At 37.4% G+C, this 22,274-nt stretch overlaps 1 protein-coding gene across 3 annotated transcripts in view; it reads right to left on the reverse strand.

Moving 5' to 3' along the window:
* Positions 1–22,274, reverse strand: part of NUDT3 (nudix hydrolase homolog 3) — a 115,093-nt gene that overhangs the window by 64,294 nt on the left and 28,525 nt on the right. For all 3 annotated transcript variants that reach the window (XM_010270171.3, XM_088892751.1, XM_088892752.1), the window contains 2 exons: positions 15,868–15,954; positions 10,281–10,387 (listed from right to left, as the gene is read on the reverse strand). In XM_010270171.3, the coding sequence (XP_010268473.1) occupies positions 10,281–10,387; positions 15,868–15,954 (194 nt within the window). The remainder of the gene's footprint in view (positions 1–10,280; positions 10,388–15,867; positions 15,955–22,274) is intronic.

The raw sequence follows: 22,274 nt of genomic DNA on the forward strand, positions 1-22,274 counted from the left end.
CAAGTCTCTTCACCATCAACATCACCTCTTTCACTATCTTGGTTCAATAATCCACAACAATGGAGAGATTGGGTATGTCACCCACATAGTTTGATGGGCAAAATGAAGGGGTGCATCTGAAGTCCTATTTGATATGAGAACGGCACTTAGGCTAAAAGCAAAATTTTATATAGCGGTTATAAAAACAGCAATGTTATATGGAGTGCTAGGTAGTCAAGAAATAACATCTCCAAAAGATGAGTGTAGACTAAAAGACAACTCTAAGATGGATGAGTGGAAAACTAGATGAGATATGATAAACTAGAATACATGTATGAGCTTAGGAGTATCACCAAACATGTTATACAATATCGTCAAGATTTGGTAAAATCTCCCCATTTTGCTAAGGGTAATACAATATATTCCAAGATTTTTTTCTCTCACATCTACACCACATGGCTGATATATTGGGTGATATTTCCAATGTTTTAAAAGCAATGCCTCATGCATGCCTAGTGCAAATTGTAAAGCATTCCTCGTTTTAACCCAGGTATAGCCCCTTTCAAAAAGCATGCATTTTGATTCCTATATTCTTTACACCTTTGTAATGGTTTATCAACTAATAAATTTTATTATTGTTTGTAAATATATTAACTTTTAAAATAAACAAAAAGAAAGACCTTTCAAATACCTAAAGCTTTAGTTCTTCAATAGTATCTTAAATGGAAAATTTTCCACTAAAGAAGCAAAAGTAATACGACTAATATTTGACCACAAATCCTAAAATATAACCAACTACAACTAAAAGCATAAAACCAGCCCCATTGTATATCAAGCCAAAAATTCAAGTTGAGGGCATTCCCACAAACCCCTAAATGGATTTGCTTGGCTTGCCTCAAGGAACCTTTAAGGAGGCAGAGGGCCAATCTCCAAGAGTTAAAAATGCATAGTGTTTAACATTACAATAGCCACTTTAGGTAATGCAACTACAAGATAAGTAAACAGAATGAAAGCTTCACATGCTTGAAGAACTTTGGTAAGATCGACAAATGTTTGCTTTGACTTCCATATTTTGACTTTGAATATGTTTTATATCATATAACACACATGAGAAATGATCTGTTACAAGCATGGTTTAAAATGTCCATGTATTTCCTATATTTCCATGACATATTTCCATTTCCATAGGTACCAACACAAAAAATTTCCTATATTTGGATGATCAATATTTCCACCGACACCAACATTTTAAATCTTGGTTAAAAGTTGAAGGGGGGCTAGAAGAGCTAGGGGAAGACCATAAAGGACATGGGTTGTAGTATGAAATGATTTAAGCACTCATAAATTAACAATGGATAATGGCACAAAACAGATGGAATGGCAAAGCAGAACTCATGTAGACAACCCCATATAGTTGTGACAAGGCTTAGATGATGATAAAATGTTTAATATTTTATGCTTATGCACTTTAATTTGATACAATAGGCATTTCAAAACATTTACTTTCTTTTACAATACAGATACTTCAAATTTCATTGATAAATTATGCATCTTAGATTTAAAATTTTAGACTATCATCATTGTTTGCTGGAATACAGTTGCCGAAGGAGGAGAAGAAGAAGGAGAGGAAGATTTGAGAATGGCGGCAATAAATCTCTCAGCCGGCCCTACTCTATTATAAATAAGTGTATTACATAATGTTACATAAATAGACTAGAATGCCCCTGATTAGTGATGGGACACCTAAGCTAAGCATGGATATCAATCATGTTTAGCTTGCCAAGTAAGTCCAAGAATTTTATTGAAGCTAGCCCTTTAGTTAAAACATTTGTGATCTGCATCTCGGAGGGAGTATAAGGAATGCAAAGTTCTCCTGAGACTATTCTTTCTCTGACAAAGTGGTGGTCTATCTCAATATGTTTCGTTCTATCATGTTGCACTGGGTTATTTGCAATGTTGATGGCAGCCTTCTTGTCACAGTACAACCTGAGAGGGTACTCAATCCTTATTCCAAGTTCACCAAGAAGGATCTTAAGCCACAGAAGTTCAACAACACCATGAGCCATAGCTCAGTATTCAGCCTCTGCACTTGATCTAGCAACCACATTTTGTTTTTTACTCCTCCATGTAACTAGATTTCCTCCAACAAAGGTGCAGTACCTGGAAATGGACTTCCTGTCCCCAATAGAGCCACCCCAATCTGCATCAGTATATGCTTCAACTTCAATTTTATTGTGTTTTCTGAACAGAATCCCTTTCCCCGGGCAAGTCTTCAAATATCTGAGAATCCTTTCCACAGCTCTCATGTGAGGGATTTTAGGAGAGTGCATGAACTGATTGACAACATGTACAGCATAAGCAATATCAGGGCAAGTGAGGGACAGATAAATCAACTTCCCCACCAGCTTTTGGTATCTCTCTTGGAGTATCTGCTGGCCTACACCCCATCATACCTGTCTCTTGTAGAAGATCAAGGACATATTTCCGCTGACATATATAGATGCCCTCTTTTGACCTAGCAACTTCAATCCCAAGGAAGTATCTCAGCTGGCCCAGGTCTTTGATCTCAAATTCAGCAGCCAATAACTCCTTTAGTCTTTTAATCTCTTCCTGATCATCCCCTGTAATCACCATATCATCCACATAGACAATAAGTGTTGTAAGTTTGCCATTTTTCTTCCTTATGAACAAGGTATGATCTGCCCCACTTTGAATGTAACCCCCTTTCTTCATGGCCCCACAAAGCTTCTAAAACCAAGCTCGAGGAGACTGCTTAAGACCATATAATGCTTTTCTCAGTCTGCACACCTTCTTGCCAAACCCATAACCTGGTGGAGGATCCATGAATACCTCTTCATGTAGGTCGCCATTTAGGAAAGCATTCTTCACATCCAACTGATGTAGCTCCCATGAGAAGTTTGCAGCTAATGGCAATAGAACTCGGATTGTATTGAGTTTTTCTATTGGAGCAAAGGTTTCTTTGTAGTCAATCCCTTCTTTTTGAGTAAACCCTTTTGCTACAAGTCTGGCCTTGTACCTTTCAATGGACCCGTCCTCCCTATGCTTAACAGTGAACACCCACTTGCATCCAACAATGCTTTTCCCTTCCGGTAGATCCACTAATTCCCAAGTCCCTACTTTCATTAAGGCTTTCATTTATTCGTTCATAGCCTCTTTCCATCTTGGGTCGGACACTGCCTCTGAATACCTAGTAGGGACATGCACAAAAGAAAGAGCAGACACAAAAGAACAATAACGAGCAGACAAATGTGACTAAGACACAAAAATCAGCAATGGGGTGTCGGATAGTACAAGAACGGGTAGGCTTACGAAGGGCAATAGGAAGATCCAAGTCAGAGGGATGTGTGATAGGATTACCTGGAGTTGCTGAGACAGGTTGATCCGAGTCCAATTGGTTGCTGTCATGAGTTAGAGGACCCTTTTTCCTTCTGTTGTAGGTGATTCTTATATCTTTTTGTTGTCTGCTGGAGTCTTTTGTAACATCTGCAACATCACAAGTAGTAGCTGGTACAATGGGAGCCTCACTAGATTCACCCAGGATACCACAACTAGGAGGATCAGGGGGAGAAGATGGAAGGTCCGAGGCTGAAAGAAGCACAAAGGAGGGAATAGAAGAATCCTCTTCCATCCCGCTAGTCTCCCCCTAAAGAGGATTCTGGGAAGAATGAAAATAGGATTGAGACTCAAAAAATACCACATCCTTTGTAACATATTTTTTCTTGGTGACTGGATCATAACACTTGTAACCCTTCTGTGTAGGAGAGTACCCCAAAAAAATTCCTTTCGTAGCCCTAGGGTCCAGTTTGGTCTTCTTTGGATCCTTTACATGTATAAAGCATACACAACCAAAGACTCTCGGTGGAAGAGAAAAGTCTGGAAGATGAGAGCAAAGGACAGAGAAAGGAGTTTTCATCCCCAATACCTTGGATGGCATTCGATTTATTAGATATGATGCAGTAAGGACTGCTTGAGACTAATAGTGTTTGGGAACCTTGTGCTGAAATAGTAAGGCTCGAGCAGTCTCCAATAGGTGTCTATTCTTGCGCTCAACAACCCCATTCTGTTGGGGGGTACAAGCACAAGATGACTGATGGATCATTCCAGCATCCTCCATAAACAGGTTCAAGGATCTTTCAAAATATTCAACAGCATTATCTGACCTGAATTGTTTAATTTTCTTGCCAAATTGTGCTTCAATCATTTTGTAAAATGCCATGGTTACCCGTGGCACTTCATCGCGTCTTTTTAACAAGTAGATCCATGTGCATCGAGAGTAGTGATCAATAAAACTAATAAAGTACCGAAAGCCATCAACAGAAATAAGGGGTGAAGGGCCCCAAACATCAGAGTGGACTAAATCAAAAGGAGCTTGAATTTCATTACTAGAAATTGGATAAACAAGTTCTACATTTTTTTATAGCTGACATACTTCACAAACTAAATTTTGACTTGAAACACCTTTGAATAATTCCGGCAACAATACTTCTAATGATGAAAAAGGTAAATGACCTAGCCTAGCATGCCACAAATGTAACCTAGCTATTGACTCCACATTGGACTGACTACTAGTAGCAGATGTTTGTAAGGCCGAGCTGATGTCTGCATTAAGATAGTAGAGACCTCCATATTCATGACCGCTCCCAATCGTTCTCTTCGTCAATCTGTCCTGAAAGACACAATGAGTAGGAAAATAGGCTATGCTACAATTCAAACTCTTGGTAAGCTTTGAAACAGATAAGAGATTTGAAGAAAGATTGGGAACATGCAGAACAGATTTGAGTGAGAGGTCCTTGCTTAAGTCAACCACCCCTTTCCCAGAGATGTTAGAGAGAGAACCATCAGCAACCCTCATCTTATCTTGGCTAGACAATAAATGATAGGAAGAAAATAGAGAAGAGAACCATCAGCAACCCTCATCTTATCTTGGCCAGACAATCCAAGAGGCAGGACCAATAGAACTAGTTGCACTAAAATAGAGACAATACCTGATCTGGCAAGGGAGGTGGAAGCAAGAGAATTGGTCCTTAGATGGGCTAGTGCCTGGCTAAGTACCTCTACTTCATCAGCAGTGAAACCTGAGGACCCGTGTCCAAAGGAATTAGCAATTTGTCCCATGGGGGAAGAAGTAATTGTGGATGAGTGTTTTGAGCTATCATCATTGTGACTAGCAACCAAATTCCCACTTGCAGCTTGACCCTACTAATACTTCTTATCTTTCCTCAAAGCAGCTGGTTTCAGATGCGGATAGAAAACCCAACAAGTCTCTTTCACATGCCTTTCTCCTCCACAGTGGGTGCACACTTCAGATGCCTCTTGTTCGAGTACTTATTCCCCTTTTGATTTGTAGAAATTAGGGCCGAATGTTCAACAGGCTGCTCAGCTGGCTTAATTTGAGTATCAACTTGCATCTCTTTTCTTCTAACCTCTTCATTCCTCACGAGGTAATAGACATGATGTAAGTCTGTCGTTTCATCCCTTCCCAGAATTTGGGACCTTATGCCCTCATATATTGGACCTAAGCCAGCCAAAAATTAAAATGCTCCACCCTCTTCAATTTGTTTGTCATGCCTTTCCTTGTCTCTGGCATTCTCCCAATCAAGAATAAGGTGATGATCTAGCTCTTCCTATAGTCCTTCTAAGGTAGCAAAATATGTTGCAACAGTCATATCCCCTTGCCTCAAGGCAGCAATGTTTTGATTCAGTCTATAAATTCTGGCATTATTTTTTCTCTGCCCATAAGTTTTAGACACTTTCTCCCATATCTTGGCAGCAGTGGATAAATGTTGAACAGTCCTAGCTACCCTTGGAGTCATTGAAGCAAGTAGCCAGGACATAACAGTAGGATTCTCCTTATGCCAAACTGCATATTCCACACTACCCACTTCAGGTTCCTTCTTCATCCCGTCCAAATAACTAGTGAGTTCCCGAGATGTGATGAAGAGCATGGCTGAAACAGACCATTCACTGAAGTTGTACTCATCCAACAACACATTAGTGATCTGCAGGTTGTGCAGATTTGGATTCTCCAGATTAGGAGACCTCCCACCAGTCCTAACATCTCTAAAAGACACTTCCCCGGATATAGAAGACATCTTCTCCTACTTGCAAAGATCAAAGCTGTAAACACAATATACAGAAAGCTGTTTCAGACTTACGGAACTTGTTGCACTGCAAACTCAGTCCTGAGAACCCATAACAGAGCTGAAACCATGAGCACCACACGGCTGCACTGTGCTCTAATCACTGCTGTCGCAAACTGTAATCTGCCCTACGACCAGTTCTAGGACTGCCGCAATCAGTCCTCCCACCTAGATCTGTTCAACACAGATCTCTCTTAGCTGAATGGCTACAATCTGCTGTACTGAGTCTAGTAGGGCATCAACTTCTGGGACTACCTCCCCTTGGGCCCTACAACCAAGGGAAACCCTAGATGTAGGTCCTGCTGTGTTCTACGACCAACCCTAGGGTTTCTTTGCAGCAACCAAGATAGAAAAAGAAAAAAACAGAGAGTTAGAAGAGGAGGCGGCGGCTGTAACCAGGTGAAAGATTAGAGCTCTGATACCATGTTTGCTGGAATACAGTTGCCAAAGGAGAAGAGAAGAAGAAGGAGAGGAAGATTTGAGAATGGCGGCAATAAATCTCTCAGCTGGCCCTACTCTATTATAAATAAGTGTATTACATAATGTTACATAAATAGACTAGAATGCCCCTGATTAGTGATGGGACACCTAGACAAGTAAAACACTAAATAAGATTAGGCCCAATAACTAAGGCCCAACAACTAATGACTTAAGACCCAACAAAGATAAGCATACATATTAAGACAGTCGAACCAACAATCATAAGATTCATAACTTTTTAATATGTAATTAAAATCATAAAAAATATTTAAAAATCATTTGCTGAGAATAAATGGGGATTTTTTACAGCATGATTACCTTATTATTCTGAATGCTATTTGCTTACTAAATCATTATAATTCAAAAAAAAAAGGAAAAAGACAGACAATTACAAAAGTGGATACGTACTTAACTGTAAATATAGAAGAGAAGATGGTTAAAAGACTAAAGAGAGACAAAGAGAAATGTCTATTTAAGCCTCTTAATCTTCTCTTATTTGATATGCATTTACTATTTTTTTCTCAAGTCTTAAATCTGCAATTAGATTTCTTTTAGTAGTCCATGAAGCCTTAATAGAAATGTTTTCTGATTTCTCTAGGTCTTCAGAATATCTTAGTGAAATTAACAAAATATCCTCAAAGTTTCCCCATCTTTGAATAAAGAAACATCCATTGATATAAAAAATTGTGAACATGGACCCAATAGAAAACCATCAAAAGCACTAGTGAGAAGAAGTGATCTGTTGCAAGTTGGAAGCATCTAGAGTTGCAAGTCAAAAGGATATGTGTTGAAGTACTGAGAAATGATTTAAGGGCCTATATTTTGACAACACATATGGCACCGAATAGAGTGGAAATTGGAGATTAATGTAGCCAAGTCCATACCATTGGGACAAGACTAAGATACATACATGTATGTATGTAATTATACTTATATTTATGCTTCAATGCTTCAACATATTTAAAGTTATAGGTACTATTCAACATTTAAGAAGGGACTTTTCTCTGTGTAATGGTAAAACCCGGGCTGAGAATAGTGAGAACCTAGATCAAATCTAAGAGAGGCCACTTCGTAAAAGAAATTGCCAAAAGTTAGGTCCTATACAGTTACCCCATCCAAGACCCTAAATAGACGTAATCAATATTAGGTAATGACTATTTTAGGGATTATTTAACACTGACAGCTTTATTTTTATTTTTGATAACATCAACTTATAAGAGAATAAAATGAAATTTTACAAGGATACCAAGCATCTCAGAGGTTTATAGTTGAGGGTGCCACCACAACCTTTCTATACCTTAATCATTTTCTGGAATAACTACCCTCAGTTTACCCCTTGTTTTGCCAGGATATCAGCCAATCCAATTGCTGATCCTTGTACCAGTTTTACTTCTATGACCCTTTCCTTTTTCAGTGTGTTAATCTCCTTCATACTGTTCCTATGTTGCGATGGGGTCATATCCTTATTCTTAAAGCCATTTTACTACCATTGCAGAATTCCACTCCAATTCTATATGTTCCTATAATTGTATTCTTTAGCTAATCTCAATCCTCATAATGTTGCTGAAAATTTTACTTTTATAGAGTTTCCTTGCCCCACCGATCTATACAATATGGCCAATATGAACCCATTACAATCCTTAAATGCCCATTGGTGCCTGATGGATACTAGACACTGATTGTCCCTACTATACTTATCGAAATTCAGCTTTATCCTATTCCCATGGGAGGTATCCAGTTTGAGAACCTGGAGGAAACATGTAGGAAAGAAAAAAGTTGAAGTTAACAGTGGGTAGCAGAAGCTTGCCCAGTGGTGGAATGGAACATTCAAGGTTAACCCTTCAATGCATTTTACATGAGAAAACGCATTGACTTCAATATCCATTGTGGCGAGGCACACAATGGTGAGGCATAAGGCGAGGCACACAGATTTTGCCTTCAATATACATGAGAAAACGCCTTGAGGCGAGGCACACAGATTTTGCCTCAAGGATTAAGCCTCACAACTTTTATGTGAGGCTTAAGCCTTTGTCAGGATGAGGCGTAAGCCTCGAGCCTCAAGATGTGAGGCGTAAAAAGGCGTAAGCCTCAAGTAAGTATCAATGATTATTTTGTGATTCAATACAAAAAAATATATATTTGATGCATTTTCTTTTAGTTCAAAATATATGGAAGAAGCACTTCAATAATTATGAGCCAAATAAATAAAAAGTAAAAAGAAAAACCAATTGGGGAAATCAACTTCTATTAGTTTCTATTAGAGTTATAGGAGAGTTCAATGCAAAATGGGCCAATCAAGTTCTTAGTTTCTCGTGGATATATCAAGTGGTTTTTCTTATTATTCTAATTCTAACATCCTAGGTTTGTTATTTTTCTCATTTCTTTTCCTAATGGATTTATTTTCTTTTTATTGATTTTTTGTATAGACCAAATTAATCAAGAAATATTCTTTCTTCTGAACTATTAAATGGCCATAAATTTAATATCCAATTAAATGGATGATTCTTCATATGTTTCCTTTCTTCCAATTTGGTCATTTAAATTATTTGAGAACTTTGCATTTTTAAACATGAAATGTAAAATGTTTATAATTGTTAGTTGATTCATTATTAATTTATTTAATGCAATAACGCCTAAAACTTATTGCTTATAAACTTTTATTTATGGATATTTATACCTTCTATTTTTCTAAGTATATTATATGGTATTTTTATCAACTTATAAACTTTAATTAATTTTGTTCTTAAGATCTGAGGCTTACGCATCACCTTTTTGGGTCATTACGCCTCAAGGTTTACGCATCACCTTGTCAATATCTATATAAGCTTATTTGAACATCCATCCAAAAAAAAACATACGATGCAAATCTAACATGATATAAAAATGGTCATTAGCAATGAGAATATAAGTTGGTGATGAACCATTCTAGCTATTTCAATCTATAAATAAATTTTATTAACAATAAGTATCTTTGGAGTGCTTGAATTAGGATTACACAAGAGGTTTCCCTTTGTTTTACATCTAGAAACTCCAGGGTTTAATAGTGATCCAACTAATTTTATATCATCTCGCAATTACATTGAAGAGTATAAAATTTTCAGACTTCAGAGAGAGAGAGAGAGAGAGAGAGGGAGGGAGTCAATGGATAAATAGAGAAATGCTCCAACTCCCATCAATAGAGAAATGCTCCAATATATATAATTGGAGCTTGGTGCCAGAAAATGATCTCAAAATCCATTTCATTAAGATAGCTTCCGAAGCTTACTCAGGAAGCTCACTTCTGTAAAATGGCAAGTTACATAGTTGAATTTAACCTGATTTATTAAGAATCCAGGGCTGCGAAGAGATTTCTAGAAATCATTTGGCCTAGAGGAGTTTGAATTTTAAGAGTCCAATTATTAGGTAGATTTGTGCAAAATTATAAAAATAAATATATCAAGCAGAAAATACGTGCACAATAGAAATATAAGTAGCACCATTTTATAGTAAATGTAAAATTGATTAAAACAAATAAAAAAAGACAAATACAAGCATAGTGACCTAAACAAAGATAGAGAACAAAAGAAAACCCCCAAAAGGAACAAAAAGTAGCAGCAAATAACAGCAAGATTCTTCCAACCGCCCTAGATACATGAGTAGCATTTTCAATGAAGAACTTACCATGGACTCTTGTTAATCACATAATACATCCATTTTAACTTATCCAAGTCAGATATATCACAACGTTGCTTTAACCAATCCCTTAATGTAGGATTGCTGTACCAAACCTATAAGAAAACAGAAGGATAAGAAAAGAAAAAAAAATCAGTAACAGCTACCTTACATAATTTATCATATTGAGGATAGCATCATCAGACCAAATTATCTATTATGAAATAAGAAGAAAAAATATGACTTATTGGGAAGCTGTGAAAAGATTTAAATGGTTAACCATTAATATAACTGCAAGGATCCTTTGGCAAAGGAAAACATCTAATGGGATAGCAGATCACTTAGCCAAGCAAAGTGTGCATTGGGAACAGATGCTTTGGGCCCAATTGTAATTTAATTTGTATCTGAGGCTGCATCTCACGTCTCTTTTCAGGAAGCTGCTATGTACATCTTCTGTTTTATTAATAAATCCTTTCTTTACTTATCAAAGCAAAATAAGAAAGAAAAAAAAGAGAAATTTAAGAAGAATAATACAAGGAGGGGGGGGGAATTAAAAGCTGGGAAAAGAACAAAGAAAATGAAAATTAGAAATACAAAAACGACTAAAAGAACATTGTATATTATATATAAATGGGATGACTGCCCTTTTTGGTAATATATTATATATAATACAATATTAATCGCCTATTTATTTAAAAAATCACCAAGAGCAAAGGACAAATACAATAGGTTCATGGTTGATGTACAAGAAATTCTTTGAAACTTCCTTATCAACTCAACCAATAATCATTAGACTTCCCACTTGCTATTTTCATTATTGGGAAGAAAATGATGTTCACTAGAAAAAGCAATAGTGCAGTCCTTATAGCATATAGCACAATGATTAAATGTACAAAAAGGGAAGGAAAACATGGAAGTCTGTATACTCTTGATCTATTCAAGGAGTGAAGAAACTAGGGACCACACCAGTAGAGACTCCTATATATCCTAATTACAAGCACTGATGCAGATGAAAAAAAGAAATTATGGGGAAACAAACCAATTTTTGAATTCCTATACCAATTTCAGAGGTTTTGGGTTATAGGATATCAGTACTGTTTCACATTTTTATTTTCTAGTTGTGGGTATCTTAAGAATACGGTTCTGTTTTATAGATTTTTATTGCTATTTTGGAATTACTATTATAGTAATTCTTGTGATTACTATTATAGTAAATATACAGTTTACTATTTTTAGTAATTTCTATTGTCTTTAAAGTGAGTCAGTTGTAGTGGGATCAGTAATCAGTTATTAGAGTTATTTAGGAGTTGGAGTCCTTATTTAAGTGTCCTAATGGGTTACTTGTGGATTTGTCTTAGTTTTAAGGCAATTAAGAGTTGTTTTGGATCAGTTTCCAAATCCAAATTAGAGTCTGTAAAGGGACACTCGAGTTAATAAGTTGAGTCTATAAATAGAATCATTGTAATTGGAGCTGAAGGAGAGATTTGATGAAATAAAGATTGGTTTAGTAAATCCCATTTGTTGCCAGAAAATTTTCTCATTCTTCCCCCCTCTCTTATTTCTTCTTCTAGGAGATTTATCTTCTGCCGTTTACCCTGACAGAAAGCATTCTACTTGCTTCTCCATCCATATCCTTCATCTCCAATCACCCACAGCCCCTCATTCACCCCACAAAGCCCACCACAAGAAACTAAGTTAATAGGACTACCCTGTCCTACATCAAACATGGACTTTATGATGGTGAGTTGTTTCTTGACAAGGGAGAGTATCAAAGGTTGATAGGCAGATTGTTATATTTGTCTAACTTGATCAGATATTTCTTATGCTGTTAGTGTTTTCAGTCAATACATGCACCAAGACTTCTCATATGCAAACAGTATGATGAATCTTATGTTACTTGAAGAATGATACTCAGAAAGGACTTCTTTTCTCTAATAATGGTCATATACCCAAGGTTCAAAGTACCAATGCGCCCTGATACTCAGAAGGGGTGTATTGGTACTTTGAATCCCATGCTTATATTTTTTTAGTTTTTTTTTCAAACCTTTTCAGAAGGGTTGGTTTAACTGTTTAAGGCATGCCTACCTCCTAAAATGGAGTTTGACCCCAAAACACCTGTATTTTGCATATCAACAAGCCACTGATACAATATGATACAATACACCCAATACAGGCATGTTGTATCAAAATTTTGAACCTTATTAACAGAAAAAATAAAGCAATCGATTCCTTCCAGCCCCTTGTTTGGCCAGAGAATCAGAAAAAGAATTAGCCTCTCTTTCAACCCATTTTAGAGTAACATCCATGTCTTGCATCAGCCGCTTGATTCCTCCCTTCTCATGGATGAACCCTCACCAACCCACTTCCTCTTCCTTTTGCAACCATGTAATGACTAGTTTTGAGTCTCCCTCAAATGATAACTTCCGAATATTCAACTCTGCTTTTTGAATGCCCTCCAAGACTACCAATATTTCAGATCTCAAAGCATCCCTCACTCCAATAGGACCGAAGAAAAGAGAAATAACTTTCCCTTCCTCATTACTAAAAACTCCTCCAATGCTTGAAGGACCCGGGCTTCCTTCACTGCTGCCATCAAAATTCAACTTAATGAAACCACTGGAAATCGGAGACCAAGCAAGCCTTAAACTTTCCTTAGGAGGAGTGGAATCAGCAATTCCCTTCCACTTTCTCATCAAATCACCAGCTGAAATATCTTTAAACAGCTTCATGTATCATATTGGCGGTCATTGATAGGGGTGGATTCGAGCCGAGCCTAGATGAATACCTAGCTATTCGAGCTTGGCTCGCCAATAAAGTATAAGGCTCAAGCTCGAGCTCAATTTGAGCTAGAGCCTTGAGCTCGAGCTCAGCTCGGCTCAAGCTCAACTATGAGCCAAATGCTTTATAAAATAAAAAATATATATACATATAAAAATTTTTTTATATGAAATATAAAAATTAAGAATTACAAAAACTAGTTGTTATTATTATATATAAAAAATAAAATATAACATTTTTATTTTTTATATATTTATGCATATATATATATTATTTTCTATATGTACAATACTTTTATATTTATTATCTTTTATATGTGTCTATATATATGTAAAAGCTTGATTAGGCTCGCGAACCTCACGAGCCCAGCTTTATTGGGCTCGAGCTCGAGCTCGAATAGCTCGTGAAAAGCTCGGCTCGTGGCCACCCCTAGTCATTGATACACTAAATAAACATGTTTTCAGGGTTTAACTTATTTCAGGGGGTAGATAGGCCTAATACCTACCCTTAAACTATTTTTGGAAAAAAAAATGTATGGGCACAAGGTTCAAAGCAATGTTTTAAAATGCGGAGGCGTGATGCGAGGCGTTCCACTACCTAGAGGCATGAGGTGTAATTCAAAACACGAGGCATAAGCCTCCCAAACACAAGGAGTTGTAAGCCTCCTTAAGAGGAGGGGGGTTAGGAGAAAGGGGAGATCTCATTTTTTCTTTATTTTTAATAAAAATCTTTTATATTAAGAAGAATAAAGATGCATAACATTAGTTGAAATAAATTGGGCTGAAGACCCCCCTAACTCAGAAAAACAAATTGGGCTGCATCGAAAAGGGGGACGGGGGGGTCTAGGGGGCTTCACCCCCCAACTGAAGGGGCAGGGGGCAAACCACTTTCTTTTCCCTTTCCTTTTCTCTTTTTTTTTTCTTCTCTTTCTTTTTCTTTCCCTTCCCTTTCTTTTCTTTTCCTTTTTTTTTTCTTTTTTCTTTTTTTTGTCTTTTTATATGAGATGTGCATGAGGCACATGAGGCGTATCCTCTAGCATGCCTCATGAAAAAAGCACATGAGGCATATGCCTCTTGCACTTGAGGTGTACGCCTCAGAGGTGTCACTGCCTTTGGCATACGCCTTAGGGTGTTTTGGGAGCGCCTCCAGGCGTATGCCTCCTACGCCTTTTAAAACATCGGTTCAAAGTACCAATACACCCCTTGTGTCATATCAGGGTGTATCAATACTTCCAACCTTATCTGTATTATGACGATCAAGCCGCCATAAACATGGTTGACAAATTTATTCGACAAGACAAAACAAAGCACATAGAAGTAGACAAACACTTCATTAGAGAATGTGTTGCAAGTGAAGAAGAATGCCTACCTTCTATGAGATCTAGGTGCAGCTTGGGAAGGTTGAGTTGGATTGAGAGTCAACCCTAAGACTCAAACCTCAAGCTCAAGCATAGCCTAACACAAGGTAAAGTTCAAGTTTATCAACCTAGGCCCAACCTGAGCTTAACCCAACACAACTTGGGTTGGGCTCGGGCTTTGGCTATGCTTTGGTCAGTTGGGTCAAGTTTGAAGGTCGTTTTTGAATATGTTTTATACATTCATTTTTTATTGGGCTTTATAGCCCAATTTAGGAGTAGAGTGGATAGAATATATGCACAAATGTCATTAATATATGCATGTATGCAAATTTTATACATAATACATAATTAGAAAAATGTTTTTATATAATGCATAACATGTGTGTATTTGTACATGTTTGTGCATGGGTGTGGGTTTAAGATAATCATATACATATTGTAAATAACTAAATATAGTTTAAGGTGTGTATAATGGTACAAATCTGCAACATATATATATATAATAGATAGATAGGTTGGGCTTGGGTGGACCTTAGGTTACCTAAGGTTGACTTGAGGCCAATTGACCTAACATGAGCTCACTAAAGACTTAAACGAGATTGGGAATGCCCAAGTTGAAGCCCCACTAAAGACAGAAACTAGGGGTATCCCTATACCCAAGCTAGAACTCAATCTTAGCAACTTGGGCATGTATGGTATGCTCATCTTAAGTGGGACAATTGAGTGTTCATTGGTATTTTATCCATTTGATCTTTATCTCAAATAATGCAATTACTTGGTGGTGCTAAGGGCATTTTTGTAATTGGCATACAAATTAAGAGAATAAGGCATCTGATGCAAGATAGAACACCATACCTTCTACATTCTTCTTATTTTCTTCTTGAATCTCTAATCTCTACATATTAGAATAATTACTGACTTTTTATGCTCAAGTCTTTTCATGCTGATGCTAGGGGTGTTCCCTAGAAGCAACACACTACACCTTACCCAAGTGTGGTGACAAATGGCTCTAAACAGAACGAAATGGTGAAATAGACTCATGTTGCAAATCTTGGTTTTAATATTGTTTTTTATTTTCCAAAAAAAAAATAAGGATTGATATAGCTGATTCCATATGGTTGGAATAAGGCTTAGATGATGATAATGAGATTGATTTTATTGACTTCAAACTACATCTCCTATGAAGGCCTGCATCTTGGTGGCTTTCTATATTTGTACATCTTTTTTTTTATTTTTTTATTGAGGGGAGGGATATTTTTCTCTTAGGCTGCAAATTGTGTTTTTTTTTCTGTCTTTTTTATATTAAATAAAATGCTTATCCTTCACCATTAGGGAAAGAAAAAAAGACATTAAGAACTAGTTCAAGACAGGCCAAAGGGTTGGGAACTTCTACCTATTATCCACAAACAAAGAAAAAGACCAAATATAGCACGTACAACCTCTAGTAATTCTTGTACCTACCTGCAAATAAAAGATGTCATCTATCACTTTTGCAGCTTTAATAAGTAAAACAAGAGCTTCCTTGTCTGCTTCCGTTAGCCCATTCAACTGCAATAACAAGACAACAAAGAAATAAGGAAATTAGAGCTATAATTTGTTTTTAAGGAAACAAAATCCATGTATGAGATAAGGCAATGTTTCTTTGCGCCAGTCACAAGGACATACTGAAACACCAAACAACTTGTCAGTCAACAGATGTGGAGATCAATGACAAAACACATTCTTAGACTAAAACTGGGAATGCATTTGGGATTTCTAGTATTCAATAAATTCTCTACAAATCAATTATAAATTGTTGTATTTGTTATTTGCATTATTTTTTATGTTTAATTTGAAATCTTTTTCATTAATTACTGAATTTTGTATATAAAATAAAAAGTTGCATTACATGAATTGTTGCACTATTATTTTAAAGATTAAAATAATCTCGCAGAGACATTGGATTCTATTCTTTCTGGCTTGTAGATTCTGACACATCATACTTGGCACACATTCCAACTCTTGTACCCAAGTCCATGTAAGAGTTGTCAAAGATAGATGTACTTGATGTGATCATGCAAGGATAGATGAACCAACAAAAGACAACACAAGTAATATTACAATAGCTTATAAAAAAAAGGAATATTACAATAGACCTAAAGCCAGAATATCCTACTAACATTCCCAAATTGTAGTGAGAATGGGCCGAATGGGCCCTACTGTTCTTTATTTCTTTAAGTAGTGTTTAAAAGTTATGTTTCTTAGTTATGGGCCTTATGGGCGTTCTTTTATTTTCTTTAATTATTTCATTAGTGCTGGACACCCCATTAAGGGCATCCAAGTAATTGTACTTAAACTTAGAATTATTAATAAAAGTGATGAAAGGGGATAGGTGGTATCCCTATGATGCATGGGTTCATGATGGAGGAGTTCTCACCGGTGAGAAGGTGGAGGAAAATGTTGAAAGTTGAAGCAAAAACCTTTGTGATGGAGGAGGTGTGGACTAGGGGAGCCCAAGCACTGAAGATAGTTGAACTAAGAAGAGCTTCCCTCGTCCTTCCAGAAAGAGCTGTTTTTTGGTTCAGGGGTGTGCTAGAAGGTGCAAAGAACTCATCACAGGCAAAAGCATAAAAAAACTACCATACTGAAGCAGGAAGAAAATATGTTGCATAAAGGAGAGAAAACAAAAAGGGAAGGTATGTTGGAATATACGAGTTGGTGAAGGTTTGAAACAATATACCTGTTTCCCGAAAGGAAGAAAGGCCTCAGGTTGGAAGCAATTCAGGAGTTCACCAACACAGCTTTGAAAGGCAGAAAAGGGAAGGAAAAAATATCAAATGAAGAAGAGAAATAAAAAACATTGAAGGAAAAGGAGATTTGGAGCGAAGATGAAATGTTGTGCGAGGAAGTAGAAGATGCATGTTTAGCTGCACATGTGGGAAAGCTAAAAATGTGGCTAAACACCTCCAAAGAAGATTGGGAACACAGGGTGGTTATTACAGCAAAAGGAATTGTAGGAGACTGGACTGGCCCAGGGGAAGAAGTGAAACAGTTACTAAAGGTCTCAGGCAAGGTAGTAATACAACCTTTCAATGGGAAGTGTTTTGGAATGGTAGAATACTGATGTATTTCATTCTATTGCCAATCGGCATATTTATACAGTAAGTTGCTGCAATAAATAGAAAGAAGAAAAAAATAGAAAGAAAAGAAAATAGAAAGTACAAGAATAGAAAGAAAAGAAAATAGAAAGAAAAACTTTCTAAATCCTTCCACAATCCTAGGAATATATACAATTCTATTTTTACACAACTACCAAATATAGATCTGCACCAGTAACCCCATGTTTTCCAACACTCCCCCTTAAGCTGGTGAATAGAGATCCTCCATTCCCAGCTTGGCTATAATTCTTCAAAAGTCTATACTATTGAGCCCTTTAGTAAGTGCATAGGCCAGTTGTCCTTTTGTAGACACATAGGGAGTGCAAATCAACTTGCTGTCCAGTTTCTCTTTTATAAAGTATCGGTCAATTTCGATGTGCTTCGTCCTATCATGTTGAACAAGATTATTGATGGCTAACTTGTTATCACAATATAGTTTCATAGGCTCTTCTCGTGGAATCTTCAGGTCTTCTAAAATTATCTTCAACCAGAGTAATTCACACACTCCTTGTGCCATAGCCCTGAATTCTGCCTTTGTACTTGACCAAGCCACTACATTTTGCTTCTTACTCCTCCAAGTGACTAAGTTTCCTCCCAAGAAGGTACAGTAACCGGAAGTGGACCGTCTATCTACTGGAGATCATGCATAATCGGCATTTGTATATGCTTCAAGAGCCAGTCCCCCATTTCTTCTGTGAATAAAATTCCTTTTCCTGGATTGGCTTTCAAATAGTGCAGAATTTGATGAGCAGCCTGCAGATGAACTTCTTTAGGATTATGCATAAACTGACTTATTACACTTACAACGTATGCAATATCTGGTCGTGTATGTGCAAGATAAATGATTTTTCCAACCAATCTTTGGAACATCTCCTTGTCTACACTTGCATTCTCGCTGGCTTCTCCAAGTTTATGATTGGGATCTATAGGCGTGGAAGCTAGTTTACATGCCATATTTCCTGTTTCTCTCAAAAGATCAACAACATACTTTTGTTGAGAGATAAAGATGCCTTGTTTAGAATGTGCTACTTCAATTCCAAGAAAATACTTTAGTCTCCCCAAGTCTTTTATCTCAACTTCTCTGGAAAGGCAGTTTTTCAATGCTTCCTTCTCCTTTTTATCATTCCCAGTAACGATTATATCGTCCACATAGACTAATAGTGCAGTAACTCCCCCTGAGGCTGTGTGTTTGATAAACAATGTGTGGTCACCTTGACTTTGTTTGTAACCTGTACTAAGCATCACCTTTGTAAACCTTCCAAACCATGCTCTCGGAGATTGTTTGAGACCGTATAGTGCTTTCTTCAACCTACAAACTTTGTTCCCCTTAATGCCTTCTCCAAAACCCGGTGGAATGTCCATGTATATCTCCTCTTCTAGATCACCATGGAGAAATGCATTCTTTACATCAAACTGTTGCAAATCCCAATTACAGTTAGCAGCCAAAGACAGCAACGCCCTTACTGTATTCATTTTAGCTACTGGGGCAAAAGTTTCCTGATAATCTACCCCATAAGTCTGTGTATATCCCTTGGCTACCAGTCGTACTTTGTACCTTTCTAACGACCCATCAGATTTGTACTTAATTGTGAACACCCATTTACAACCTACAGTCTTCTTGTTTCTTGGTAGATCCACAACTTCCCATGTGTTGTTCTTTTCTAGTGCCTCCATTTCCACTCTCATGGCTTTTCTCCACTCCTTATTAGAAAGTGCCTCGGCTAGAGTATTAGAAATTGGAATGGTGTTAAGGCTGGCTAGAAAACTTTTATGGGATTTAGAGAATCTTTGGAACGACACAGATTTGGCTAAAGGGTACAATGGGCGTTTGGTACATTCTCTGGTTCCTTTTCTCAGTGCAATAGGTAGGTCATACTCAGACTGTGAAGGTGCAGGTTCAGGTTCTGCATATCCCTCAGTTCCAGGATTAGGAGATGAATCTTGGACTTGCACAAGTTGAGGATCTGGATTTCTTCTCCTAGAGTAAACCTACATATATCTCACATCATCATGCACATCATTGGTGGGGTTAACAGTGTCTGAATTTGGTTCAATGGTCGGGTTGTTTGACTCTTGTTGAGACTTGGGAATGTAGGGCTCAGAGGATTGTGACTCAGAGGGATGTGATTCTTGACGGTTGGATGACTGTGAGGAGGGTAATACATCTAAGGAGAGTAGATCCAAGGCCTTATCTTCCATTAATGAGGGCTCCCCGTGAAGATAAGGTTGAGTGAAAAAGGATTGTCCCTCCTCAAATGTGACATCGATGGAGGTGTAGAATTTTCTGGTGATTGGATGATAACATTTATAACCTTTCTGAGTTGGGGAATATCCCAAGAAGACACACATGATTGCTCGTGGATTCAATTTTCCCTTATTATGGACATGAACAAAGGCAGTGCAGCCAAAAATTCTCGGTGTGAGATTATTTGAGGTTCGAATATCAGGGTAGAATTGAGAAAGGACTTGTATTGGGCTTCGGTTGTCAAGAACTTTAGATGGTAGACTATTTATGGTGTATGCAACAGTAAGGACAGCTTCCCCCCAATATTGTTTTGGCACCTGGTTTTGAAAGAGAAAGGCTCGGGTGGTTTGCAAAAGATGGCCATTTTTCCTCTCAGCTATCCCATTCTGTTGGGGAGTGTTAACACAGGAGGATTCATGCACAATGCCTTCTTTCTGAAAAAATGGGGACAAACTCTGATTAAAATAATCTGTAGCATTATCAGATCGAAACCTTTTAATTCTCACACCAAACTGAGTTTGGACCATGTTATGAAAGTTGGGAAGAATGGTACCCACATCAGATTTAGACTTAAGAAGAAAGATCCATGTGACCCTAGTGCAATCGTCAATAAAGGTGACAAACCATCTAAAACCAGTAATGTTGGGAATTTAAGAAGGGCCCCATATATCCGAATGAATCAAATAAAAAGGAGTTGAAGATCTTTTATTGTTGATTGGGATAAGCAAGCTGGGAATGATTGACATCTATGCTCAGCTTGAGGGGGAGTGTAGTGAGAATGGGTCAAATGAGCCCTAGTGTTCTTTGTTTCTTTTAAGTAGTGTATAAAAGTTATGTTTCTTAGTTATGGGCCTTCTTTTTATTTTCTTTTAAGTAGTGTAGTGCTGGTGTTATGGGCCCGCGAATAGGATCTCGTCACGGGTCAGTCCACTGGGAAAACCTCCTGTTTTCCCTTGTTCCTCCCTTTCCTTGAAGAACCTATCTTGCCACCCTAAAAGGTGATTTGTTCAAGAGATCACCAACTCTCCTTTGCTCTCTTTCTTGACTGAAATTTTCGATGCCTTTATTGAATAATATCAGCTCCTTAAATAGGAGATTACAAGAGATAAGAGTCCTACTTTTAGGAAGACTCCTTGCTAATTAAGAAGACTCCCTACTAATCTATCCTACTGAACTGATAAGATAAGATAAGACTGAACTGATAAGATAAGATAAGACTCCCTTAATCTATCCTACTGAGCTGATAAGATAAGATAAGACTGAACTGATAAGATAAGAACACTGAATAGATAAGACTCCTACTAATCCCTGCTACTGAAAATAGATAAGGTAAGAATACTGAATAGATAAGATAGGATGGGAACACTAAATTGTTGCTGCTGAGAACACTAAATTACTGCTGCTGCTGCACTAAATTACTGCTACTGCTGCTGGCGCCCACATCAGCTGGCTGCCCCATTAAGGGCATCTAAGTAATTTTACTCAGACTTAGAATTATTAATAAAAGTGATGAAAGGGGGGGCTAGAGAGAGGGGTTCAAATTCTTCTATTACTGTCGACTGTATAGGGGTATTTTAGTCTTTATATTTATGTTTAAAGCTGATATGTAATGTTAAGTGATGTGTCCCATACTTAAGTAGGGACATAGTAGTCTTTTGTTAATTGGATAGAAACATATAAACATAATCTGGCCGACTAGAGACTGAGATCATTCTCTCTAGTTCGAACCAGAATTCTCTTCTTCTCTATTCTCTTCTCTTCTCTTCTCCTTCTTCTTCTAGTCTCTCTAATACTTCTTCAACTCTAATACTAACAGAATTCTAGTGCAGATCAGATTTATAACATGGAATCAGAGCCACTGTGATAAAATCGAATATGCCCAGAATTCTGCTTTTCTCGCCATTCAGCCTAGGGTTTTTTATTTGTTCTTCATCATCTGTTGAAGATAGGGAAAGGGGCTGAAAAGGAGTGATTGCCCTTTCCCCTTGGAGGTTTTTATGCCTCCAGTCAGTAGGTTTATGGGTGTTTGCAATGATTTGTAGGAAGCCCCCCTAATCGATGATGAGAAGAGGGCAGTTTCAGGTGATGCAGAGGATAGCTGAGTGCAGGTCGGTTGTTTGGTGATTAGATAGGTGGGTTTTGTGGGGATTTCAGTGTGGATCAAATGGTTGGTGAGTTGCAAGCAGTGTGGTGAGTATTCAGGTAGTTGTGTAGTAGGGTTGTGATTTGGAGAGTGAAGAATTCAGTGACGGGTGGTAAGAAGTGAACTAAAGAAAAAAAAAAAAACAGATATGGGAAATAACAGTGAAAACAAAACTAGTGTGATGGTTCCCACCAACTACCTGAATGTTCAGATGACTTCTATCAAATTGAATGGGGAGAACTATGTGCCTTGAGCGAAATCTGTAGAGGTCTTTCTTAAAGCTAAGAAGAAAATGAAGCACATAAGGGAAGAAAAACCCTCTGCTGAGTCTCATGAGTATGGT

Source organism: Nelumbo nucifera, chromosome 8, assembly GCF_055504915.1.
Source record: "Nelumbo nucifera cultivar China Antique chromosome 8, China Antique-T2T, whole genome shotgun sequence".
NCBI lineage: Eukaryota > Viridiplantae > Streptophyta > Magnoliopsida > Proteales > Nelumbonaceae > Nelumbo > Nelumbo nucifera.